Source organism: Neopelma chrysocephalum, unplaced genomic scaffold, assembly GCF_003984885.1.
Source record: "Neopelma chrysocephalum unplaced genomic scaffold, ASM398488v2 Primary Assembly neopelma1_45, whole genome shotgun sequence".
NCBI lineage: Eukaryota > Metazoa > Chordata > Aves > Passeriformes > Pipridae > Neopelma > Neopelma chrysocephalum.
The window spans coordinates 9499391-9526796 of record NW_020897704.1 but is presented as its reverse complement, the minus strand read 5'-3'; the positions used below and the strand labels follow the sequence as shown (position 1 = coordinate 9526796).

Sequence of the window (27406 nt, the reverse complement as noted above, 5' to 3'; positions counted from 1 at the left end):
TTCCCTTCGAAAATTGATAATTGCAGAATTACAATTTTCTCATTTATCTTTGCAAGAGAAGAAATGTTTACTACAGTTAGATAATATGATTGACTTTTATCTGAAAGTTTTGTTTTATCTCCATTGTAAAAATATTTTCTGAAGTTAGTATCTCAGTTAAAAGCTGATATAATGCAGCTTTCCTAATTAAAAAAAAAAAAGCTGTTCAAACCTGAATTTGAGCTGTCAGTTAAGCAAGAGGAAGGTATATTTAAAGTAGATTTATATTCTAAATGTAGATTAGGAAGACATTCACTACTGTGAGGGTGGTGAGTCCCTGGAGCAGGTTGCCCAGAGAAGTTGTGGATGCCCCACCCCTGGAAGTGTTCAAGACCAGGCTGGATAGGACTCTGAACAACCTGGTCTAGTGGCAGTGAGGTTGGAACTAGATGATCTTTAAGGTCACTTCCAACACAACAATTCTATGATTCTATGATGATTCTTCCTCTGCAACCCCAATCTGTCTTTTTTTAATTGAAGTTCATTCTGTGAGTGAATTATCCTAGACCCTCGTCAGGTGTCACTGGGACATTTGCAATTGGACCACCAAATGTGTCACAGAAGAAGGTGAAAGCAATATGTGATAGCTTTTTGAGAAGTTCTGTTGTCTTCAACACTGACAACTGAACTACCTGCATTACAAGACTGACTAGGAGATGCTGTCGGTTTTGACATGTGCAAATGAACGAAGTGTTGTTTAAGTATTTATTTCTTTCTCTTTCAGCTATTGTAATGGATGTATGTTAGATCCAGACTGTGGTCTCTGCTACAAATTGAATAAATCAAGTGTTGTTGAGTCCTCATGCATTCCTGTTGATAAAGATTCTACAATGAAAGCAGCTTGGGGCAGGTATGTCACTTTTCAAGATTTTTTGGTCTTGTGCTCTACAGAGAGTGCATTTTATGCTATTGATAACAACTTTGCTTTTACATAAAAAATTACTCTTAGGATGTTCTGAAAGAAAAAAATAGTTTGATATTGTCAAAAATGGGTGATTACTTTCTAACTGTTCTAAATAAAAGCCTTGACCCTGATGTGTGCAGCCAGTTTGGTGTACTCTGTCACTTGGGAATTATGGCAAAAGTACACTAACAATTAGGTAAATTACCTTTCCTTAATGTTTTCATTCCTTTGAGGTGGCATATTCACTAGTTACATACTTAAAGCCCCCTGAATTAATCTTCTTTTTAAATGCTTTAATTAAACCACACTTTTAATCTTGGCCTACTAAAGAAACCAATCAGCTCAACTGAGTAAACTAAAATGATCAAAATCTGAAAAGTTCAAATTGTCAGAAGCATGGGTTTTGGCCACAGATTTCTGTGTTTCTGTGTTTAAAAGCATTGTCATACCATATGTTACACTTGGGCTGTAAAAACATGGGCATTCATAGGTAAGTCAAAATGCAACTGCAAAGTACATCACACCTTTTTCTTAAGCACCACAAAGATTCCCTGTGAAGTCACAGCAATCTTCAAGTTTTCTGAAGTGCTGACTATTCTTAAGGAATGGCTTTATGAGTTGGAACACTGTCTTGTAAAGGCTTTATGAATACTTTAATAATGATTAGGACTTGGATTAGAGTTTAGAATGGTTCAAAGCCACAAAGGAATTAGGTAATTACTTCTGTTAAAACTGCCTCCCCATAATTCATCTCAGCCACCCACACACCATGAACATACTTGGGAAATAGGCAAAGGTTCATCTAGTGGTTTGGGTTTTGTTTTTTTTTTTAATTTTTTTAACTTTCATATGTATTTCTCAGAAGTTAAAACCAAAGGCCTTAGTGGCAGTGAGTCATATTGGACAAAGATTGAAAGGTATGAAAATACCTACTAATTGTAGAATCATTAGTTTAAAATTACTCTAAAATTGCCCTCCTTTTGATTTCAGTACCATTAAATCTTATGCCTATTAATTCATTCCAGGTGCAGAAAAGAGAAGCTTACATTTTTTTCATCCTAATTTAAAAGCACTATGATTATTTTGGAGCTATTACAGTTAATAAATTAACAATGAATACTACAAAATCTCATCCAACTTATTTGTTCTGTGACTAATTTCAAGGGTGCATTATGCAACATACCTTGCATACTGCCTGATATCCCGATGTACTCTGCAGCATTTGGACTCTCATATTTGTAAGGTAACAGATGTCTCTTTGTATTCCAAGTAAACATTCATTTCCTATATGCTGTAGTTTGAAGTAACGTGTTTGTAATTGGCCAAGTCATACTAGCACGCAGGAAGACATACATGGAAACAAAAACTTGTTATGAATAGTTGATAGATAAAATCAAACTTTATTTAATTAGGCAGTGTTACTGTATAATATAGAAAATGTGGGGATCAGCAGTCCTTTCATATTCATGATTCACTCTCACATAGCACTCTTTGCTAGACAGCCTTTTGAGGTAAACTAGATAAGAAAGAAGAAATATTTCCTTTCCATATTGCAAAATGCAACATTTCCATTTTGTGCAAGAATTTTGTAGCATGAGGACACTGCTTAAAATCTTGCAAGAGAAAATGAAACAATTTTAAATTTTTTATATTGATTGTCACTGGAGGGAAAGTCCTGCCTTAAGACAGAAAACCAATAAAATATCCACATTTCTTTTTTTCAAATATTCATCCCCATTTCTAGTTTTTATTTCATTAATTTCTATCTCAGGTGGCTCCTTCTGTGCCTTCCAAGCCCTGTGAAAGAGAGAAGCATTTTGCCTCCTCAACTGCTTCTCCTCCTCCTCTTCACAGACACATGTATTTCTGCATACTAGCCCGGAAGGAATCTCCATAGGTTTTGCTTTCCAAGGGTTCACATTCACACACCATCCCCCAGCTCCATTTCCTCAAATCGTCAGTCTGCTTTAAAGAAAAATCAGTCACACAGAGCCATAGGATTTCCCTGCCAAGGAAGGAGATTGCTGCAGGGAAAACAGCATAGTTACATCCCCAGTTGTGTCTCAGAGCAGCTGGAGTCACCTGGATTTCTCTGGCAGCATAGGGAGAACAGGTGCCTGAGACAAACTAACAGCGCTGGTGAAGGAAATGGCAGCCCTTCCTTTCACAAAGTTACTTTGTCACAAACTAGACATACAGGGGCAGTTATTTTAAAAATACATGGCATTTTTACGATCAGAAAGTGGTTCAATAACTTGAAAGATGATTTTGTGACCTGTGGACAGCTGATAACCATAACTATTACGTGCAACCTCTTTGTAAGTCCTGTGTGTTCTGATGGCTTCAGGCCATTCAGTATTCAATGGATGAGTTTAAATGGCTTAAAACCTCCAGAGTTATGCTAATCTCTTATGGCAAATTTATTTTGCCATTAATGATGCTCAGGAGAGAAGAAAGACCTGAGTAATTTGTTGGACCTCAGATGTCTGAGCATTGTCAGAAGCAGCAGCTCTCACTACGCTGCCTGATGTGGGAGTTCAGAGAAACAGCTTCTCCTGGACTCAGGCTGACAGTGCTGTGCAGGGCATTTCTGCTGCTGTGATCACATTTTGTTTATGATTTTCCTGCTGGAAAGCTGGGAGCTGCAGCCATGGAGAGGTGCCTACAGTCGCACCATACGAAGTGTGTGCACCCACACAGCTCTGCAGCTGTCTGAACCTTGACTGTCCTGACACTTGCTCAGGGGCTTATCTATTCCTGATATGTAACCTACAAGCAAGGGGAGTGGTGCTCAGAGGCACCAGCAAACAGAGAAGACCTTGTTATATATTTTTAAAGCTCTCTGCAGCCATGCAAGCTTACATAGAAAGCTCCTGTTTATAAATTTATAGCTTTGCACTGTTTTTCACAGTTGGTCCCAAGGTACTTCAGATATAGCGGGCAATGTCTTGACTGTTATCATAAAATACTGTAATGTGCTTTTATTTGCAAGATGTTTCCCCAGTGCCAGACAGGTGTACTCAACACCACCTCTATGTTTATTGTTAATCGTATTTATTTGGTTACGGTAAGTTCTGAACATTGAAAAGTTCAGAGGAGGGGAGGGAAGAGAGCAGAGATTTCAGTCTCCTGTGGCTGCCAGCAAGGCTGTTTATGTTGCTGTGGTTGTCATAGAAACCCAGGAAGACAATTAAAGCATCCACATCTTTTTCAAGAGGAATATAGCGTTAGGGTGCTTTTGAATATGGGGATCTCAGTGGCTGGCAGAGGCCCTGGGGGAGGGAGACTGCATAAGAATAAATCTGTCCAAGTCAGACCCTAAGCAGTCTGGGTGATGTGCAATGGGCGCACTTATAAGATCATACATGCAAGACAAGCAATAGAGATTTATTTTTTATTATTTAAGCAATTACATAAGCCTGACTGATTAGAATAACAGAGAGAGGAATGTCTTGCCCAGGGCACCAACACAGGCAGGTGCTTTCCTGCCCTTGGTCTTACTGAACCAGTTAACATAACAGCTGTTGACACACAAACCTTGCTGTCTCCAGCTCTGCCCAGGGACACATAAAGGATGATTTCAAGACTGTGAGCAAGAATATTCTTAAATTATTCACTTTGCAGTAAAACAAAAAGAGCTATGTCTCCTCTCTCAATGTGGTCTGAGGGTTCTGTGTTGAGACTGTTCTCCAAGATTTAGGGAAGTTTTGCACTTAGCAGTAACACAGAAAGGCTTGCAGTTCTGTTCTCTTCATGAACATTGAATTTTAAAATCCCCATGAACTTAATAAAAAGCCTTATCTCACTTTTACAGATGGGGATGCAATGGGAAGGTTCCAAGAGGAAGCTCAGGTGACACAACAGAGATCATGGGCAGAGTCCCTCTCTCAACCAGGTTGGAATGTGGAGGTGATTGCTTTCCGTCCTGTGCTTTCAGAGCACAACCCAAAATCTAGGGTTTTTTCTGCACAATTACAATTACTCCCACAGTACTCTCAGAATCCTTGAAACTTCTGTCCATGTAATTGGAATAACCCTAAAGGTTGGCCAAGAAACTTTAAATTGCATTAATATCCTTACAGTTGAAAGAATAACTGCTCAAGGAAAGGAAGTACTAACAGTGCCTTGACATGACATTAACCTTGACATGAGTGTGTTGTCAAGACGACAGCAGGCCTACAACTGTGAGCTAAAAGGCTCTCATGAGTAACTCTGAGCAATGTTCCTCTGGAGAGAAGGATGTTGATTTTATACAGTAAACAATTATGAAGAAATAATAACATCTAGAGATCAGAGACAAGCCTAGAAGCCATCCTATCCACAAAATTAGCTGGCAGGTCTCCACAGTCCCTGAAGAAGGACGATTTGAAACAGAAATCTATAAAGGGAGAGAAACTGAGTGATTTACTTTCTTCAGCCATTTTTATTAACTTTGTTAGAGGAACATCTCCTTGCCACAGGAGTTTAATGCTTCATGGAGAATCCTGCTTTTGTCGATATGAAGAATCATTCCCCTCTGTCAGGGCAGTCAGTGCAAAGGCAAGAGTGCAAGAAGAACTCTGTGTTTGGAAAACTCTTTGTTTTCCTCTGGCCAGTGCTCTTCTGAGCTTCTTCCTTCCGTGTAAAATTAATGGCATGCTTACAGATGTTCAGTAATGCTACTATGTGTCACTGTGTGCCTGTTCCTCATATCTGTCAGTTTGGCAAGGAATTCAACTGTATCTTGGAAACCTGTTTTGGGGAAAAAATGGATTTAAATTGCCTGGGCAATGAGAGGAAGCGGGTCAGGCAGGCAGTCAAACCCTGTTTCCCAGCTTCGGAATAGTTTTCACCTCAGGAATGTGCCTAATGACTTTGGCATTTGAGCCTGGATGCTAACTAGATTCCACTGGTTAAAAAAAAAATAAAGTCATGGCAGTTCATTAGCTGGATTCTCAGACAACAGCCTGGTTTATGTCCAACAGGGGACATGCCGGTATCTATCACAGCCTCAGGAGTATTCTGGGGAGCTTTGCATTCATGCAGTGCTGCCTGTTGTCTAATGCATAGCAGATGAGATAGATCATGTTAAAATTATTGGAATACTTTTTCTTTGTAAGAATATTAGATTTTTCCGGAAATGTCAGGTTGCTTTTCCTGCTTGTAAATAAAGACAGACATAAATAAGTTTATTACACTCGTTTTGCTAGTCACAGCATTATAAAGATGTTTTTGCAGTGTGACAAGTACATTTGTAAAAGTTGCTGTGACTGCTTTACTAATGCCAAAAGAATCTATGTGCATATTTGCACATTTAAAGACTGAGAATCTATTGTCAGTACGTCATGGAGAATGGCATTACAGACCTTTACTGTTACCATGGAAAGACTAACATTAGAGCAACCTTGCAAGAATTAAATGCTCCTCTGTCTGTTGGTAGACTTCAGTTGTTTTGTCATGCAGGAAGTATTGGTAGAAGATTTTATTGCTGAAATGATAATTTGTAATCTTTCTACAAGGATCTGTATTGAAAAAAATGCTGCTTAATTCGGCAGCAATTAGAGGAGAAACTAGTAGTTCTCTTACTAAGTCTTCAGATCAATAGATGAAGATTATACATACAATTATAGTGCTCACATTTGCCAAATAAAAAGGTAGCAGAGGGAGTAAATGATTCAGGAAAGTAGCAGGATCAATAGAATATTTACATCTGCATGTGTATTGGCAGAACTCAGAAGAGTTTTTATTATGACCAGTAGTCTTAGAGAAATCTCTTGATGGACAATATGCTAAATGTTGACTAAATTGAAATATTCATCACTTCAGTAGGAGCCAGAACATAGAATAGCCTCTCTTTGCTCCGGTATTGTTTAGGAAAGAAAACCAAAATATATGCAGTTTCAAATAGAATTAAATTCTGATTATCTTCCCCATGGCTAGTAAGTATGGAAACCTGGAGCAGCAGGACACAATCCTATTCATCCTGTTTGATTAGGAGTCTGTTCTTCAGCACAATACTATCTAATATGTATTAGTGAGGTGTGCAAAAACAGAAATGAAAGAAAGATCTGAAACTGATTACAGTCTTTGTCAGCCTAAACTCTAAGGCACAAGGTCTTTTCTGGGAGGAGGCTATTAGACAGGATAATCACAGGCTAATAGTGGCATATACCAGTGGCATAAAAGCTAGGGAGGTAGAAGAGTAACTTAAAAAATGTCTAATTGTCTTATGCATATTTTAATGCCATCTCTGCTAACTGGTAAAAGTGAATAGGAAGAATAGAAGGATAAAGTAATACAGAATATTGTGTCCTTAATCACAGATGAGCCTGTTTTTGGTGATGCAGGAGTAGGTAGCAAAATAAGTGCAATTTTAATATTGTATCTGCATTTTAGGTCTAAAATTATGAGCAGGGCAACATGATAGTCTAAACTGAAATTGTTTACATTCCTTTTGGATAATTACTTAGGAATTACTATTAATAGCTCTATCTCAGTACATCTACTCAACCAGTGGCAAATTCTGGATGCTTGAAAAGACGGACAAATATACTCCTCGTAAGTCCTGTTATGAAGTGAATGTATTCTGACTGTGAAATGCCTAGTTTACATGCTGAAGACAGAATTTATTTGTTAGGGACACCCAGCACGAAACAGGATTTTAAAGCAGGACTGGTTAGTTTGAAACATCATTTGTACATCTGTTCTCTACCTGTGGTCATTTTTATTGCACTTTGCTGCTAAACACTGCTTCTGGATCTTACTCCAAGTTACTATTTAAAAGGCATTCTGTAGAGGATGGTGAGGAGACAGATGCTGACAGCCATTTGGGTTACTGGTTGCAACAACTACTTCAGATGCTATAATAATAATGGCCAGTCTTCGCAAACGAAGATTTTGGGAAAGGTCTTTTACCTTTCCAGCCTACGCAGTGGATTTTTTAGGTGAGACACAGCTTGCGCTGAACTGAGCCCACCCTTTAATCCTAAGGTTCATCTGCCGGGGCCAAGCAAGCTTGGACAATGGCAGTGAGGTCCTCAGGATGTAGGTTTGTTTAGAGTGACCTTCTCATAGATGGATGGCCTCACAGGGCTAACGAGCTCCATCTGCCCAGGGGACCGGGGAATCGAACCTGGGTCACAGCAGTGAGAGTCCTGCATGCTAACCACTAGGCCACCAGGGGTCCACTTCAGATGCTATAACATTGAGGTAACTGGAATATAAAAGCTAAAATGGACCTTGAGCTAAAACATTTTCAAATGTTGTTCTCTGTCTCTGTAAACTGTGTTATTTCAATGGAAAAATGTTTGAGTCAGTGCTCTTCATTTTAAAAGTGGTCCAAAGAAGAAGATAATATGGTGTTTAAATTTTGCATTTACATCCTGTTTTGAAGAAGCAAGCTTCTACTCATTTCAGTCGTTCTCTGGTCAGCTGAGGGGAACTAGAAGGAAAATACTCCTGTTTCCTGTTTAAAAAACATGTTTGCTTCAAGCTGACAAAGGAGATAGATAGGAAAGTGAAGGGGAAAAATGCCAATGTGTATGAGAGAATTGTCAGTCTCTTATCAGTGTGCGGATAATTCCTGCAGCTTTTCTCACTCTCTCTTTTATGAAATGTACATTAGAGAGTCTTAATTGCCAATAGGAGCCTGCTGCTAATTAGCTTCTTCAGCTGCTCATCTTTTTAGGGACAGATTGAAAGATGTCTGTGCCTCACCAAGAGGGTTCTCCCGGGGCGGTGTTGCAGCTGGGGCAGAGCCCGGCCCTGGCACTCTGCTCATCTGAGGGGATCAGAGAGAGGGGCAGAGGAGAGTGTGAGCATGCAGGGAGCTACTGCTGGGGATTTTCCCTTCTGCCTTGGAGCCAAACCAAAGGGAACTGACTCATATTTGGGAGCATGGGGATTTTTTTTCTGAGGGGAGAATTTCTGATAGTTTTTTTCCCCACATTTATTCAGTTATAGACTGTGAAGTTTGGATTTAAATAAAAATCTTTAGTGAAAACTGTTTTAGTAAATTCCTTTGGGCTTTTATGCTATGAAATGGATTCACTAAAATGAAATTTTCCCTGTTTGGAGGGTGGAAAATATTTTTGAAAGATGCATGTGGCTAGGAAGTTTTATTGATAAAGAACATTCAACAGGGTTGAACTCAGACCTCCATACAGCAGCTTGTATCTTTAACAGCATCCCTAATAACTTTATTCCATAATAAGTAATTCTTCAATAATCACATCATCTGATGCAGTGAAATTGTGATATCTTACCTTCTTAAAGAATTAAGTTTTTAGAGTATTTTTTCTCTTTGAGGGAAAATAAGTCAACACATTTCTGCATTAAGACTGTTCAATTCATTTGATGTTTATTTCATAGAAATTATTGTGTGTGCTGTCTGTCTGCACGTGTGGTTTGTTTCCTTGAGAATGGAGGCAGTAACATCAATCCCTCACTGGCACAAGATGAGCTAGAATTATTGATTCATTTGATTTAAAGTTGTGACCTTATTTTAACTCAGCTTGTTGGTTAGTACAGGCCAGGAAATGAGCAGTCTGTTAGGTGGCAGGTCATACTTCTCAACAGCAGCACTTTGGGTATTTCTTCTTGCTTGTAGGACGTATAGACCTTCTTTTGTCCCATAGCTTTCCACAGCTGCCACATTAGCTTTGCATAGATAATAATGAGTCAAGTTTGAGGTTTTGCGTGATTATTTAGTTTTTGAGACCTGTGATTCAGATGATCTATATTCCCATTTAGCATATTGTCTTGGCAAAATAACTATTGTTAAAAAGCATTTATCTATGTAAAACACTTTAGATGTCAGAGTCCCTGGAAGGTAGATGATTCGTTTGATTTCTGCTTTCTTCTACTGTCAGATCCCAGACTTTGAGTTGCATGTAACTATAAAGTCTTTGGTACCCAATCTTCATAAATTTTATATACTCGAGATAATGTTACCACTTATCATTTCTATATTTTATGAAATTCGTTAGATTTGGCATATGTATTGCACCTGCATGCACAAATCAAAGCAGAGTAACACTCTGTGCTAAGTGCTCGCTCTCACAAATCAGGCATGAAATAATTATCTTGTTATGAGTGGTCTTAGAGCCTTGGGGCTGTATTTTCAGTTACAACATTAATGATTTCCAGTGAATTTTAAGGCTGACAGAAGAGGAGTCATTCTTTGGATAGCTCTGTTGGATGATTTATTTCAGAGCCTCCCCAGTACAGCAGGGATTGACAGGGATGCGGTGCTTCATTCTCCTTCTGAAACACCAGTTTCTCTGAGATTTTTAAGGCAGAGCTATTGCCACCTACTGGAATCAGGGAAAATTCTTTTTAAAAGGTACTGTTCCATCGTCTATTTGAAACAATGAATGCAAGATCTCAAATATAGTCTGGTTAGATTTCAGTTGTGATGGCAGACAGTTCCTGGCAATAGTTAAAATGTAATATTGTATCTAAATTGCTGTTACAGAAAAGGAATGTAACAGTTCAGTACTCAGATGGAAGGTTAAGTTGGTCAAAATGTTATTGTTAGAACTATTGAAACATAAACTTTATATGTATGTCAATAACTAGAAATTAATTGGAGCAGGCAAGTGCTAAAAATACATGCTAATCCATGTAATATTGATCTCTATTTTAAACTCCTTGTCCTTATGGGGGTTTTTTGTCTCAGATTCAACAAAAAAAGAAAATTCAGGAAATAGTTTTTTCCCCCACTCCTTTCCTTTTATTTCAGTAAAAATTTCCAAAGGATTGATACTCTGTTCTCTCTTCACTTCCCATTGAAATATATTGTTGATTGAGATTTTAAGGTTTTAACAGCTCTTTGGAAAGTTGTTTCTGCACAGTGATGGTTTGGCAAACTCTGTGAGGTGCAGGGTCTGGAATAAGCAATAAACTATCTGTAAAACCTCAGCAGTGCCTGCAGGCACAGAGCCTGACCTGGGCTGTGCTGTAATTGTGTCACCATATGTGGTTTGATTTTGGGGTTTGGGTGGGATTTGCTTTGCTTTTCTGAATTGAACTATAAAATCTCACCATTCTCCCTTAACTTCATATACCAACTTTCAACATGAAAGTACAGTTTTACAGTACCTATGTATGTCTAAAATTTTGGGATAATTAAAGGCAATACATTCTTTTATCTTTCTTTATTGTTTTCTGAAGTATTTGGAAGCATTAAGAAAAAAAAGATTTTAACACTGAAATAGAGCTTATTTCATTTGGAGGGTGAAGTAACACTGAAATAGAGCCTATTTCATTTGGAGGGTAAACTTCCAGTGAATATTTCTTCTAAGTTGCTTTCATACTAAGTTACAACAACAATCTTGCTTTCTATGTCTTAAGTCTTTTTTTAACATGATCTTAGAAATACTTTTGGCAACTATAACTCAAGTGATATTTTTGAGATGCTGATGACATTCCTTTAACAATACTACTGACACATGGTGAACAGCACAAGTGTCAATAAAGGTTATTTGTAAGTGTAAGTAAAAATAGGAAGTCTGGATGGAATTTGTTTAAATCAACTTCAGATGTCTAAAATTTTGACCTTGAGCTGTCTTTTAGTTCCTTGTCTAATAGAGTGAAAGATGCTCCGTTTTGTTCCTTTGCAGCTGGTCTTTGCCTGTGGTTTATAGAATAGACTTTCTTATGGCATGCCAGCAATAATTAAAATATTATACTTATTATAATTGAGCCCTACACTTGACCCTTTCCACTAGTATTCATTGAGGTGATCTGTCTTTATATACAACATGAAAGAAGTGTCTCCTGAGAGAATGGATACTTCTACAATAAATAGGCAGCTGGTTGATATTCCTGTTATAACCAGAAGAACTTTAGAAATCATAATTATTAAGTAAATGAAATTTAAAACAGGTGAAAAAACAAATGAGATTAAACATCAGGTAGAGATTTATTTTATGGTAAACCTGCATAAAATTCTAAAATGCTGCATTTGACATCATAATCTTCAGACCAGTTTATTTCAGTAATTCAATTACTGAGTATTCATGCTGCAGGGAGATACAATCAGAGAGACTAAATGCTTTTAAATCTGTAAAGAGGAGCTAGAAATTCTTCAATTCGATTGCCCCAGTTCTGTCAGTAATTTGATTGCAGTCTGGTGCTCCATCCATAAGCTCCTAAACATGTCAGAGTAGGGATGACCCAGAACTTCCACCAAAAACCCCAGGAGCAGCAGAACCACTGCAGTTCAAAGACCAGGAGTGCTGAGGTACAGAGAGGGGTTTGAACACAAATGAAATAGTTTGTATGCTGGTCTATCATGGATGTTCAATACCAGTCTGTCTTTAAAAAAAATACCTCAATGCATTTCTGTCCTGAAAGAGCTCAAACAGAATGAAGCCTGCCTTACTTGCAGGCAGTAATAGAGAGTGACCAAATCTGTCTGGTTTTTGCTGGAGAGCCTCGTGCAGCACAAGTGAGCTCTGGGAGCCCCGAGGGTGATTGATAGCCACTTTCTAGTTACCACTCATCACTGAGATTCCCCAAAGATTTGTCTGTCAGAAGAAATGCCCAAATCATTAATGAGCACTCCCTCCTTTCAGAGAAATAAGGGAAGCCAGCAGTGACTGGATGAAGCCAGACTGGATGTACATGCTCGCTGCTGCTACTGGTTGTTCCAGATTTTCCAAATGTTCTGTGGTTATTTCTGTATAACCACAGAAGAGCCACTAAACAATCTTCAGGGCACATTCTGGGGTCACGGGAAGTCCACACGTCCTTCTCAACCATGATGTCTGCCAGGAGAGAAATAATAACTCATTCTGTTTCCAGATTGCCTCTGCCCTACCTTTTTTGCTGGTTGTCGTGTGGAAAGAGCTTTGTGCTCATGTTGTTTAAAATTTGTGAAATGGCATCTATTTCTCAAGCAATTAAATATTCCCAGATGTCACTTCTTGTGAGGGTTTGCCGTGTGCCTCTGTCCATGCTGCGGCATGAGATGCTTCTTTTCAGTTTGTACTTGATTGCTTTGAACATGATTAAATGGAGGCTTTGTGGCAGCTGCCAAGGCAGTGGGAGCAGTAATTCTCGTGTCACTGACCACTGTGCGTGCAAGTCACATCACTGAGCCACAGCCCCATCGCACACATCATGTCTCCATCCAGACCTGCACGTGAATACATGATCCTGTTGTAGCACCCACGTTGTGGGTCTTGCCCTCTACCACATCATGGCTGTTTTTCCACTCCATCTGGTAGAATGGTTTTCTTATATTTTTTGATATTACTTTCATACTAAAATATCTATTGATCATGAAAAGGCTTCAAAATGCTGGGCAGTATCACCTCCATTATATTTACTCAAATTTCTAAACATTCTTAAGTTCTTCAAGAGTTGATAATACTTGAAAGAAAGAAATAGTGAGAACTGCAGCATTTAACTGAAATTTTTCAATACAAGAATTAGGACTGAACTAACTATTTCTCCATCTCTTACTGGATCTTTTTGCAAGGATTGGCTGAGACTTTTTAAATACAGCACTGAAATCTGGGAGGCTCCCTGACTTGCTGAGGGCACTCCTCTGGAGCCCGCCTCTTTATAAAGCATTTTTATAGTGGTTGGAGTTCTCATGCACATCAGTAGTTTGGAAGCTGCAAGAAATAGTAAAATTTGTCTTGAAAGAGGAACACAAGAGGTAAAAGATTTAGGGTTAGTAAAGTTGTTCAAGGACAGGAACAAAGTTTTGTGGTGAGAGTTGAAATTTTGGTGCACCACTGGACTCAACCACTTGTAGAGGCACAAACTTTAGGAACAGGATATGCTGAAGGGACAAATCTAAGATTTATATGCTTACTAAGAGTATTTCAATAAGGACTGTCAGATAGTTTAGCTCTTGTGATACACTCTGTGGTTATTTTTAATTTTTTGAGATCGGGGTTTGTATTCTGCAGATGAAAAAGTAGGAAAAGGTCTTAGTCTTTAAAGTACACAGATCTAACTTGTCTGTAAACCACTGGAGTTTGTCCTTGAGGGGGGCAAAAAGTGCAGAAATCTTATATTGCCTGCTGTTGCCTTCTGAGCCTTACCTGATATGATTCAGTCTTTCATTGCTGCTTTTGCATTCACTTTTTTAGCTTGTAAATACCCAGAATAATCTTTAAAGTTGCAAAAATGTATTCTTGTGTTTTCTCATGAAAACATTTAGCAGTTGTGGGCTTTGTTTCTCCTTTAACATTACCTTGCTGTAACTTTAACCTTGTATGATGTCTAGTTGCAGTGAAGCCTTCTCTGATATTTTTGAGAAATATTTTCTGCCACTAAATAACAACATATCAAGCTAATAAGTGAGTCATACTTTAATTTGAGAAAAAAATTAATCACTGTCTCTACTAAAAAGTGGTACCTTTAAACTCTTCACTCAGTTTCATGAAGAATCTCTCCAGAAATAATTACCAGATTGTACTCTTGTTTATTTATTGTATACACTGGTATTTGATTCTCCATCTTGTAATTACTGTTCACTGCTGTTGGTGTCGCTGAATTTTATAGTTACAAACCTTAAAGTAGTCTTCTGGGTATACATAATAAACACATTTTTTTCATGGCTTCTTAGCTGGAGAATACCTCATTTTTACAGTTACGATTTCAACCTGTCAGCCCCTTAGCTGGTGTTAACCAAATTATCTTCTGCCAGCTGTTTGTTGAGTATAGTCTTAGATTTGGATGTAAATGGATACAGATGGGACCTCTATGCACTCAGTTTGTGAAGTAATGTATTTAGATATTTGTGGATTTGATTGAATTTATTTTTATAAGGTACTAATTTTGTTTAAATATATACATAAAAATATTTTTAAATCCTTTCCCAGAAAACAATGCAAAAAGATTTTTTTAACAAACCAAACCACAGTATTTATGATCTTTCTGTTCCTTTCTTTTTGTCTTCTGTTTCATGTCTGTTGAAAATCAGAGCAGTTTTGATGTATTTCACTAAAAAATTAAAGAAATAAGCCGTATTCCTTCATTTGTTTTCCCTCAGCTGAACAGCTAATTTTGTACCTGAAAGTGTCCAATATTGAAAAGAAACACAAAATACCATGTTTTGAAACTGTGACCTGTTATCTGGTGATTGAAGTAGTTAAAATGTAGTTAAAATGATCATAGGCAGAAATGCTTGAAGGATGGTGACATTCAGCTAAGATGCCTATGTTAAAACCTAATTAAGATTTTGCATTTTGATCAGGTTTTAATTTGAATTCTGCCCATTAAAATTCTGTACATATGACTGCTGGGTATTTCTTAAGTGAACCGTTGATTATGTTTCATAGTTGTATGACCTTTCACAAGTTTATGCACTATTAATATAATACTTGAATTATTTATTATTATTAAATCATACAATTTAATTATTGCCAGTTAATTTTAATTTATACTGGGGTAAACCAAATGTGTCCAGTTAGGATCAGAATTAGGACTAGAAAAGGGCATTCTGTAGAGCACAGAGACATCAGGTGTTTCCTGACACTTTTATTAGCATCTGATACTTTGGAAGAGTAGGAAAAAGCTTGGAAAGAAAAATAAGTCAATCTCTGTGTAGTGTGATTAAGGTAATTGTGTCTCCTATAACAAAAAAACAGGTATATACTTATTTCTGCTCCCAGTTTTTAAATGTGCTGTAGCTGGGATTGGTGTACATGCTTATCTAATGGGTGCTGTCAGCTGCTGAGATGGTTGGGCTCTAACACTACGTATAAACATTACTCTGCATTTTCCTGTTCGAGTACATGTCTCAAGGTAAGGAGTGCATGAAAGATGATGAGAGGAGCCTGTTGGATGGTGTTCTGACAGTAGCAGAGATTTGTCTCTCTCCCCTCTTTGTAGATATGATGAAAAATGAAGCTTGAAACACTAGGGGTGTGACAGCAAAATGGGAAATTGTAGCCCATGGCCTGGAGGTGGCCATTTCCAAGCAGGGCTTAGAAGGCACTAGTATAGGTGTCCACCCTTCAGAATCCACTAATATATGGTTACAAAAGTACTGAAATATCCAGATCAGCAAACAGTTGAGAACCCCTTTGATGTGATTAATTTTGGAGAACTATTTGTCTTGGGGAAAACTTGCTCCTGTTTTCAATCTGTTGATCAGTTTGTTCAGATTGAATAACAGCTCCAGCAATCTATTTATTGGGCAAATTCAGATGCAGTTGCAAAGATGAAATTTCTCAGGTTGGGAAAATGCAAGTGTTTGAATTCAAACTCTCTAAAGATTTTTAGCTAAATAAATAATATAAAAAAATGATGTTCATCTGTGACCAGATGGCTGGAACAGACATAAACCAGAACAGTGTATTAAGTCTCATGCAGTTGTGTGTTCTGACGTGACCGAGAATCATGGAATCGTTTAGGTTGGAAAAGACCCTTTAGATCATCAAGTCTGTAGTTATAACAGATAGATCCTGTAGCAGGGGGGATCAGCGTGATAAAGACTGTTTTTCATCTGCTGAGGTGCAATTTGTGTTCTTGCTGTGAACTACATTATTTTTCCAAGTTTTCGAAGCATGTCCTAATATTTTAAAAATTCTTTGCCAGCTATAGCAAAAGCTTCAATGAGCGTCCAAAACTCTGCTGGTGTTTTTGTGCAATGTCTAGCTGAATCCCTTGAAATTTTATGGGAATGGTTTTTAAGGCTGCATCTGTTGGTTCTTTTCTTGTTTCTTGTATGGGTTTTTTTTCAATGCCATCATCTGGTGTAAGAAGCTTCATCTGCATATTTTTAGCAACATCTGGTTTAATTGATGAATTATTTCTCTTTGTAAACTACAGAATCAGAGTGATAAATGCAAACTTCTCCAGAGATGCATGGAGCTTCTGAGGCACAGAAGCCAGTATCTAGGGAACTGTGAAAAAGCTTAAGAATTATTGATTCAGACACTAGTCAGGTTTAAATTAATCTGTTCGCCTTAAGGTCAAGAATTGCAGTTCACTTGATACTTTAGATAGCATCTTACCATGTGTATATAAGCACTTAAAAGAAGCAGGGATTTTTCTTTAAATCAGAATATGCTGATTTGTAGTGAATCTATACCTTATGGTTTCACTAGTTTCTATGGGTTGTGCTAATGTAACTATTTTGGGTGTATATGGGTGGATTAGAGAGGCCACTTGATGGACAGGGTAGAGGCGGTTTCCAAAGTTCTCCTTAGTTACATATCTGACTACCACTAAGTTATTATACAGTTCATCTGGTACCTTGCTAAATTCTGTCCTCTAAGTAATTTAAAGATAGTTAGAGGTTTGTTCAGACAAGTAAATGTCTTTAGCAGAAGAAGGGAGGCTTGAAGTTATGAGATGTAACCCAAATGTTAAGGTCCAGATTCTTCCACAGGATGAGTAATTGTTTGTGGATAAATAACCTTAGTTGTTCTCACAACTAAAGGAACAAGTTGTTCCCACTTCTACAGAAACCTTCCTCAGTCCAAACAGCAGCTACTCTAAATTATGTCTCTTTGGTCCTCTGTTCTTTCCATGACAGACTTCAGATGAAAACATGAGTCAATAAACTTGGCATAAATTTATATTGTTCAATGGATTGGCATAATATAAAAGTCAGCACTGTACACAGGAGACTTTAAAAATCTCCTTAAAGGAGGTTTTTTCTAAATCCAATATATTTGTGTTACACTGGAGAATAAGTTGACAAATTGTAGATTACCATCATCTTGATAACCCAGGCACAAAAGTCTGGCATAAGAGCAGTCCTTGAGTAGGTTTACTCTTGTCAGAACAAAGAGATAAGGGATTAGCGAAACTGTGGATTAGCTCTCAAATCTTTCAGTGCCATCAGCACCTGATGTCAAAGTTCATCTCAGAGCAGAATGTGTAATTTTGAAATATGTGTGTTTTAACAAGCATTTTAGGGAGATGAATGATCATATTAGTGATTTTCTTCAGAAGTAATTTCCTTAGCCTGACTTGATTTGAATTTTGACCTTTTAAGACTTTTGATCTAAATCCATTTAAGATGCTTCTGAAGGGCTTAAAAGACAACGAGAAGTCAACAGCTTTCATATTAAAATTATGTGAACTGTTCAGAATGAAACATTTAATTCTCACAGAAGCCATATCTTTAGGGCTACACAGTCCTCACTCTACAGCAAAGCAAAAATTAATGGAAATTGGAGAGAAAAATCAAATTGATCTCTGTCTTGTGCCTGTGCTCTGTCATGCACAGCCATTTCCTGTGCTGTGATTCTCAGTGTTGCCCTTCAGAATTATTGTACAACCAAATTGGCTCAAGTATTAGGAAAATTTATATTGATTATCAAGGAAATGAGTATTACCCAGCATATTGTATATACAAATTCTTTGCACTGGTACCCGACTGCATCATTACACTTGTAAGCTGTTTACAGGGAATTGGCTGAATGGTTGTACTCAGAGCATTGCAGTCACCAACTTAAGGACCAAGTGAACACCAGTGACAAGTAACATTCCGTAGGGGTCAGCACTGGAACTGATGCTGTTTAAGATCTTTGTTAGCAACATGGAAAGTGGTATTGGGTGCTCCCTCAGCAAGTTTGCTGACAACACCAAGCTGTCGACACACTGGAGAGAAGGAATGGCATCCAGAGGGACCTTGACAGGCTTGAGGGGTGAGCCCATGCATTTAACAAAGCCAAGTGCAAGGTCCTGCATGTGGGTTGGGGCGATCCCAAGCACAAATACAGGCAGGGCAGAGAAAGGATCAAGAGCAGCCCTGAGGACTGGGGGGTTGATTCACGAGAAGCTCAATGTGACTTAGCAATATGCAGTTGCAGCCCAGAAAGCCAACCATGTCCTGGGCTGCATCAAAAGAAGTGTGACCAGCAGGTCGAGGGAGGGGATTCTGCCCCTCTGCTCTGCTCTCATGAGATCCCACTTGGAGGGCTGTGTCCAGCTCTAGGGCCTCCAGTGCAAGAAAGATGTGGACCTGCTGGAGCAAGTCCAGAGGAGGGCACAAAGATGATTAGAAGGCTGGAGCACCTCTGCTATGAAGACAGGCTTGAGAGAGTTGGAGTTGTTCAGCCTGGACAAAAAAAGGCTCCAGGGAGATGGGAGACAGACTTCCAATGCCTAAAGGGGACCTACAAGAAAGCTGGAGAGGGACTTTTTACAAGGTCATGTAAGGACAAGAGGGAATGGCCTTAAGCTGAAGGAATGTAGGTTTGGATTCAATGTTAGAAAGAAGTTCTTTACTATAAAGGTGGTGAGGCACTGGAACAGATTGCCCAGAGAAGTTGTGGCTGCTGCATCCTGGGAAGTGTTCAAGGCCAGGTTGGATGGAGCTTTGAACAACCTAGTGGAAGGTGTCCCTGCCTGTGGCAGGGGGAGTTGGAACTAGATTTTTAGGGTCCCTTACAACTCATACCATTCTATGATTCTATGATTTTCTTCTGTGTGTTTAAGCTCATGAAGTGATGGATAGCTGCTCATCTGCTTCCATCATATATTCTACCTTCATGCAGGACAAAATTCAGAATTTTATCTGATAGTACTTTATACACTAATTATTAATATATTCTTCAGCAAAATAATAAGTTTTGTAGAAATAGTAGTATAGCAGTAAAATTAGCGCGGTAGCAGAGCTTGAACAAATCTCCAGCCTTGAAGGAGTGTTATTTTTGAACATATCCAGCACTCCAAGATGCTGGAAAATGCAGATGTCTTTGCTTTTATTCTGTGTACCACGCTGGTTTACTACTGAAGGATTAGCAAAGCACAGTTCATTACTGCAAGGTTTCTATTAAATCTAGTCTCCAATGCTGTTTTTCTTGTTTCATTGCGCTGAATCTGCTTTCTTGCAAAAAAATTTCCTCTCAGTTATGGGCAGACAGCAGAGAATAGATGAGTGGCTTCAGCCATAGGAGACTTTGGAGACATCTGTTTTTCCCTTGTATCATTTGTGTTCCACTCTATCAAAAGTAGGACACACCTGGGGGAAGATGGCAGGAGAAGGAAACGTGCTGACCTGCCTACAGTTGTGTCTGTATGAATCAGCAGGTTGGTTTGTGCTCATGGAGATGCATGCAAGATAATAAACCAAGTATGTCTGTTTACAGTAGTGTTTGAGAGAAAGCATAAGCCCTCTCTGAGGAGCTGCCAATCTGGCTGGGCAGAATGGAGAAGCCCATCTCAGCATCAAGATGTTTTAAAATGCTCATCAGCTTGTATTCAGTACAAACACCTGCAAATGAAGTTAGAGTAACAGCAAATGAAGCAAAAGTGATGATGTTAAAACTGTGAAACTGAGCACTCCTTTCATCTTGCAGTGGGGCAGACACAGAGGGAGCAGCTACGCAGGGCTGAGCAGGAGGTCACAACGGGATCACTGGGTGTTCAGTAATTAATCTTTTAAACACCATTTCCTTAACACATAAGGAATTTACATTTTAAACATGGATTTTTCTCCAGCACAGTTCAGTCTTCTGTATGCCATGTACCTGGGACACAGCTCAAACCTGATTTAACCCAAATGCAGTGAGGAGTATGTATAGTGGTAGGGAAACATCAGGGTGGACACTAACAGGGAATGAACCATGTCTCACATTCATAACATAGAAAGAGATGCTGAGCTAAGCCATGAAAGAGCAAAGTGACAGAAGAAGGAACCTGGAAGCAAGATGAAGAAGTAGCAAGGAGGGAAGCAGTACCTTTGGCTGAGAAAAGGTGAAAAATCTGTCATGGAAACTGCTGGTGTCTTAGGCTGATGGGTGCTTCAGTGGCCATGAGCTTGCTGTATCCAGGCACAAAGGATGTATCTTTGAGAGAGATGTTCAGTTGACCTGTTTTCTATTTGTTTTTCACATCAAGACTGAAAGTGAATCTATGCCCTGCATGAGATGGCCTTTCCAGGAGAGCTCAGCAAGGCAGAGCTGTGGAAGGGTGGAAAGGTGCACACCAGGACTGGCAGCACTGCCAGCAGCACATCATGGCTCAACATTTCTCCAGTTGGTCAGGTGCTGCTCAAGTGCAAGGTGGACCTGCAAATCTTACAGCTTACTGCCATTAAGACAGCATTAGAGTTTACCCAGTTTTCACATGTGCATTTTTCCCGTATTTGTTGGGTTAACCTCTCTCTTTTAAATGTACTTGAACTTTGCATTTCCAGCTGTCCTGAAATTGGATCTGTGACTTCACAGTGATATCCTGCTTAAGTGGTGTCCTTTTGATACATCAGTGACAACATAAGGAATATTTCTACCCCAGGAGTGGTGGTGGGTTGGCCATCGGTCCTTAACACATTCCTGTTCAATCTGGGGCCGGCTGGTTGTTTCCTAACAGAAAAGTTAGAGGAGAAGTATTTTGTTGGAATTTGCTTTTGAAAGTCAACTGAAATGATAATGGGTCCTCTGAAGCATTTCAGGGTGTCTGTTGCTCTACCATCTCACAACCTGTTGCCCAACTATCACCCATTGCAGGCATCTTCATTCTGGTTTCCCTACTGTCAAGAGGGTCATATCCTTCACATAAATGCTCAGCTGACCTGGAAATCATAACCCAGGCAGATATTCAGCTCTCTGTGATTTCTTCTTTTCAAGTAAATAACATTGTTTGCATATGAAAGAGTAGTGTCTGCTTAAGTCTTCTCTTCCAAAACTACATGGGGTTTTGTCTGTAGCAATCGATGTGGTGGCAGCTGAAAAGTTTCTCTAGTTGCATTTATGATTTGTCTCTTTAAAAAAATGCTAATTTAAAAAAAAATTGTAACAAAAAATCAAGTCACCAGTATTCCTTTAAAATATATTATATTATTGGCAGTCAGATGGAAATACCTGATTTTATACCTATTCCTCAAAATGTGTAATTTCCACATGGTCCTTGGAATAGAGACACTTCTTTTTCAGTAGTTAATTAGAAATGCTGCCTTCTTCTTAACTGTATAGGAAAGAAAATACATGCCTCTTTGCCTTACAACTTCACTTGACCTTGGCACACTCCATAGACATTACTGATTACACACAAAGTGTGCAGCAGATAGTTAGTTCATCAAGGCTGTAAGGACTAACTTCTGTCTGACCTTAAATCCCTGGATACAGCATCTTTAGCTCAAAGTCCTGCTGCTGCAGCTCTTTTTGTACTGTGTGATGTTCATGTGAATGGTCTTGTTGCTTTTGGTATCACCACTTGCATAGTAAAGACTGGTTGTTGGACGTAGATTTGTAAATACAAGGCAAGTGTGTAAATTCAGGAATGTTTTGCTGAGTATTATTCCTAAGACCAGGCTTGAGAAAAAAACACATTTCTGAATTTAAAACTTTCCTCAAGGATCTTGATAAATTAACAGGGATGAAGCTTTTTTGTCTTAATTGTACATTTGTCAGCTTTTCCTAAGACATTACTTGCTATGTTTATATTGAGATGTCACCTATTTCCTTAAAAATTCTTCAATATAAAGTTTTTTGTTCTTTTTCAGGTGTTCAAATGAAACAGTGTTCAAAAAGGAAGATTTGTTTTGGGCGTATAATTTCTGCCCCACTCCATACTCTTGGACAGCACTTCTGGGCCTTATTTTGTACTTGGTTTTCTTTGCACCTGGTAAGCAAACAATTGTTTTCACATGTAAGTTATGAAGTTGTAAAATATCAAATAGTGAGGCTACATGTTAAATTTACTTTTGAGTCCAGCCATTAGACTGAGATTGATCTTTTTTCCCCAATTCTTAGGGATGGGTCCTATGCCCTGGACTGTCAATTCTGAAATTTATCCACTTTGGGCTAGAAGTACAGGAAACGCATGTTCTTCTGGAGTCAACTGGGTTTTCAATGTGCTTGTGTCACTGACGTTTCTGCATACAGCTGAATATCTGACATACTATGGTAAGTAACAGTATGTGTTCATGTGTTCATGCCACTGGCACAGAGATTTTCTACAGATTTCGAGTCCCTCAGTTGGTTTTGCTATGAAATGTCAAGTGTGAATGCAGTGTTCACAACCCACTGTGGTTCAGTAAGACTGGAGATCTGATACAACCTGCCTGGATTATAGACTTTGGTCCAGATTTCATAAAAAAACATTTATTTCTGTCCTTAACTGAGAACCTAGACAGTTGGTTAAAACAGAGAAGCTGGAAAAAATCGCACTTCTGACTTAGTGAAATATGCTAATTCCCACAGGATCTGCAGTTTTGGAGTTTGTGGTGGCATCCAAGGCCAATTTCAGATGGTCCTTGCAGAAATGTAGATGTTGATTAAGTCCTGTCTGCGGGAGCCTGTGGAGTGTTTGTCAGGTTACTGCTCAGTCACTCCAGCACAAGTCATTTAAATTACATTAAGCTGCCAGGCTGCTGATGTGACCTTCACATCATTACTAGTACAGAGCCTTTCAGCTCTACTTGTTATTCCTTTGAGCCATCAGTCTAGCAACACATGGCAGGTAAATGTTTGTTGGTCCTTTGGTACCTTCTCTGCCCCTCTAGGTATGATGGATCGTGGGCGGGAATGAGCTCTTTCTCAATATTAATTGTCTCTACAGAGGACTTTTAAATTATAATTAGGTGTAAGAGTTGCAAGCGTTATTTTAATCCTGACTCATTCTTTTGCTAGAGTTTCTCATTTTGAGGAGTTGTCTTAATGTGTCCTTCACTGTCTTTATCTTCACTGTCAAGATAAACTAAGAAAGCTCTTGCCTTCCACATATGATTTTTTTATTTGGGCATGTGATTGTCTAATTGCTGTTTATTTTAACAGCAGAGTGACTTGCCCAGAAAGGATGTGCATTATTATCTTTGGCATTAATTGAAATTTTCTTTTTTTAATTTACTTTGCTGCAGAATGGTGCAATAAAGTGTCCTGCTTCTACACCCACAGCCCTGCAGCTCGTTGTTATAATCCTGTCCCTCTAACCTTTGCTTTTACACACTCTTTGATTCCCAACCTGCTGCTTCTGTCGCTCCCTCTGCTCAGGCACAGAGAAGGGATGGGAACCTCTGTAACTGACTGTGCCAATTGTTTTACATTGCAGGAGCCTTCTTCCTCTACGCAGGGTTTGCTGCCTTGGGACTAATCTTCATCTACGGCTGCCTTCCTGAGACTAAAGGGAAAAAACTAGAGGAAATTGAATCTTTGTTTGAAAACAGGCTATGTACATGTGGTATGTCAGATTCTGATGAAGGGAGGTATATCGAGTATATTCGGGTGAAGGGAAGTAATTACCATCTTTCTGACAATGATGCTTCTGATGTGGAATAATTTTCAGCTGCTGATGTATTTAATCATTTAAAAGCCTTCTGGGGGGGAAAGCAGCTCTCTGATGACCTCACTGCCCTGCTTCTGGTCTGGTTCTCCTTTCTGCTGTGCAGTTAAAAATGCCTTCATGTTCAAAAATGCTCCATTTGGAGGAAATTCAATATGCTAGTGTTTTCTTGATAACTAAAAGCAATGGCTTCCAAAAGAGGTTGAATTTCACAGTTATGTGACTTTACCAAGTGTGCGCGACGCTGCGCTGTCCCCAGGTATTTAGTAGGGTGCACTGTACCAGATGAATACAGAAGGCTATCCTAGATGGTCAGGGGCCGTCCTTATCTTTAGTCCTGACAAGATAAAATAATTGAGTAGCTAATCAGAAAGCAGCTGACAGCTGTCAGATCCCCATCCCATTGCAGCCTAGGAAGTAGCTCTGCTGTGCAGCACAACGAAGGATGAATGCATATGTTGCTGTAACAGTAACCATTTCAAAAGGTTAACCAATTGGGAAAATACAAATATCTGTTATATCCATCAGAGGCAACATTTCCCAAATTTACCCTAAGTGAATTTCCATTGTTATTTATTTGAGGTAACAAGCAGAGAGCCATATTCACCTGGATAGAGGTTCAGTAAGCTGGCATGTGTCCGTGCTACACTGGGCTATCGACCCACTGCTGCTCTTGAGTACACACTATGGTCAGGAGTTTGTGTTTGTGAGAGAAACTGCCAAAATTAACTACTGACAGCAAGAAAACAGAGCTCAGTATGTGGCCACACATAAAAATGAACTGGTATATGTTGCTAGGTACAACACAGAGGCTTCAGTTAGAAAAAAATTATGTTTGTTTTCCTTTTTTGCATTTGAACATATTGGTTTGTGCCTAGTTATGAACACAAAATATTGTTAGCTAAAAGAAAGAGAAGGGGGGGAGAGGGTTTGTGCTGCTAAATGCACAGTGGTCATCCCTCCTGCGCCTTCTGCTTGTGAATAAATATTGCCTTCAGTTTATCTCCATATGTGCAGAGTAGATGACTCCCAGCACACTTTTTCTTCAAATGTCCTTAGTCAACCAGTGTCTTGCTAGATCTAAAGAGAAATATTAGCAATGGGCAGAAGCCTATATCTCATATTAATTGCCTTACCAAAGCATTGCAAACTTGTCAAGAAAATGTCAGGCACAAAAATCAACTTGGCTGCTTTTAGCATGGTAATGAAAATGTGAATGGTATTTTATTCATCTGCCATGATTGCTTGCCTTGGCAAATTGAATTTTATGCAGTTACATAAAAATATTATGTTATTTTTTTCCTTGTCCTGTCCTCCTTGCTTTAAGTTATCAAAGATATGAGTTTGAAAGCATCAACAATTCAAATTCTTATCTTTGAAACATTTGCTTCATGAAAGAATGTGGAAAAAATTCCTCTGCCTGTGGGCTGCCACCCATTTATTTGGTAAAAATACATTTATTTTTAATTGTGTAAAGATTAAATAAGTCGTTTGGTTCATTAGCTTTTATAGATTTGATTTGTGGAGTTTTCTTGGGTTGAAAAATATTTTTAATGTAGGATTACTATCAAGACCAAGCCTGGACATTTGTTACTAAATTATTTTTATTGGATAATATGGGGTTTTGTTGTTGTAAAGAAGTCTGACTTTATGTTATCTAATCTTCTGTGGGGAGTTCCTACTCTACAGTTATTGACCTTCAGGGATTGGGTGTATTTTGTTTTATTTTCTTTTTTACTTTGTTAATCAAAGAAATAGTTTTTGAAAGAAAACATTTTAAAGCATCCTTCTGTGACTTGCCTGGGACTAAAAGAGGAAAACAGTGGACAAAGGGAATTTCAAACGAATCATTGCAAAGAGCAGCTCGACCTTGAACATCTCCTGTGTGGTGAGAGGGCTGGATTCTCACACCTTCCATCTTGCCTCCCTTTTAAGCGCACAATATTTGTATGCTTGAAAGCACCAGCTGTTGAAAATGCTCAGATCTCCAGACCTGTTCATTGAAAATGCTCAGGTCCTCAGACCTATCTACAAATGCCCCTGCAGCGGGATGGCTCCGTTAGGCTGTCATCTCTCTGAAACCTTCACTGAAGGTGCAGCACCTGAAAGGAGAAAAAGGGATCCTTGGCACAGACAAGAACAAAATCATTTTAAAGACAAATTAGTTTCTTTCTGAAACCAAATTAAATATGTGTTTGAAGACCCTTATTCGGAGCAGTTTCGTTTTCTAGAACAGTGTGTGAATAGGTGTATGACAGCCAACCTGTGCTTAGGTGGTTGATAGGTTTAAGTGGGTATTTAAGTGGGTATTTATTTACTGGCTTTTGAGGATAGGGACTTACAGTTCTGATCCCCCCACAAGCACGAGGCCATGCTCACTTTACACCTGTGAACATTGCCTTGCTTGATGTGTTTTGCTGGAGCGGGTGCGAGGCAGGACCCGGCATCCCTGTGGTGTCCCTGAGTCAGTGCTGCCCTCGCGTTTGTGCCCGCAGGGAGAGGAAACCGCTGCAGTTACTGGGCATAGCTAAAGCAAAGTCACTGGAAAGATTACAGTCACAAGGTCAGCCTGTTCTGTTTTGCAGGCAGTGCTGCAGCTTTTTAGCAGCAGAAGACCGTCTCTCTCTGGCAGCCTTGTTTCATGGACGTTTTCAGAAGTGGCGCTCAGTTGCACACAGCACTGGGCTCACTTTCTCACTCAAGTTTGATCTTACTGAAAACAGTTTTCCGCAGGTTTGTATCCCATGCCCTTTTTCATGAGGCATAACAATTGAAACGTGCAAAATATATTGGCTTCTTCATTGTCCTTCCCCCTTTTGTGCCCACAGAGAGCTGGGTTTAAGTCTTCCTTTTAGAGTTGCTTTACACCAAGACAGCATTCCATACTTCCGAAACACTGAACCTAGTACCAAGCATCATGTGTAATAAAAATGAGATCAGACACTTCTGATCAGACAATTAGGGTTTTATTTTTAGAATCTGTGAACATTTACAGTTTATTAAGAAAATTAGATAAATGTTTCTATTTTGCAGATTTTTTATATTTATGCATATTTTAAGTTTTTAGATAAAAGAATAAAAATACAATGTAACAGAATAATTTCTTATTATAAGATTTTAATTTATGAAGTAGCATAAATAATATGTCTAAGCACAAAATTCTTTTATTGAAAGCTTTCTGCAGAAGATGTGAAATTGTTTCTTCATAAGGACTGCACACTTAATTCAGGTATTCAGGTGCATCAGGAGTGCTAGAATAGTACTGCTGGTAGAGTTGGA

General features: G+C 38.8%; 1 protein-coding gene across 1 annotated transcript in view; it reads left to right on the top strand.

Annotated features, from left to right (window-relative positions):
* Nucleotides 1-27189, top strand: part of SLC2A13 (solute carrier family 2 member 13) — a 148654-nt gene extending 121465 nt beyond the window's left edge. The window contains exons 7-10 of the mRNA XM_027679305.1: nt 764-889; nt 22350-22471; nt 22600-22752; nt 23897-27189. Of these exons, the coding sequence (XP_027535106.1) occupies nt 764-889; nt 22350-22471; nt 22600-22752; nt 23897-24123 (628 nt within the window). The 3' untranslated portion in view covers nt 24124-27189. The remainder of the gene's footprint in view (nt 1-763; nt 890-22349; nt 22472-22599; nt 22753-23896) is intronic.
* Nucleotides 27190-27406: the final 217 nt, after the last annotated feature.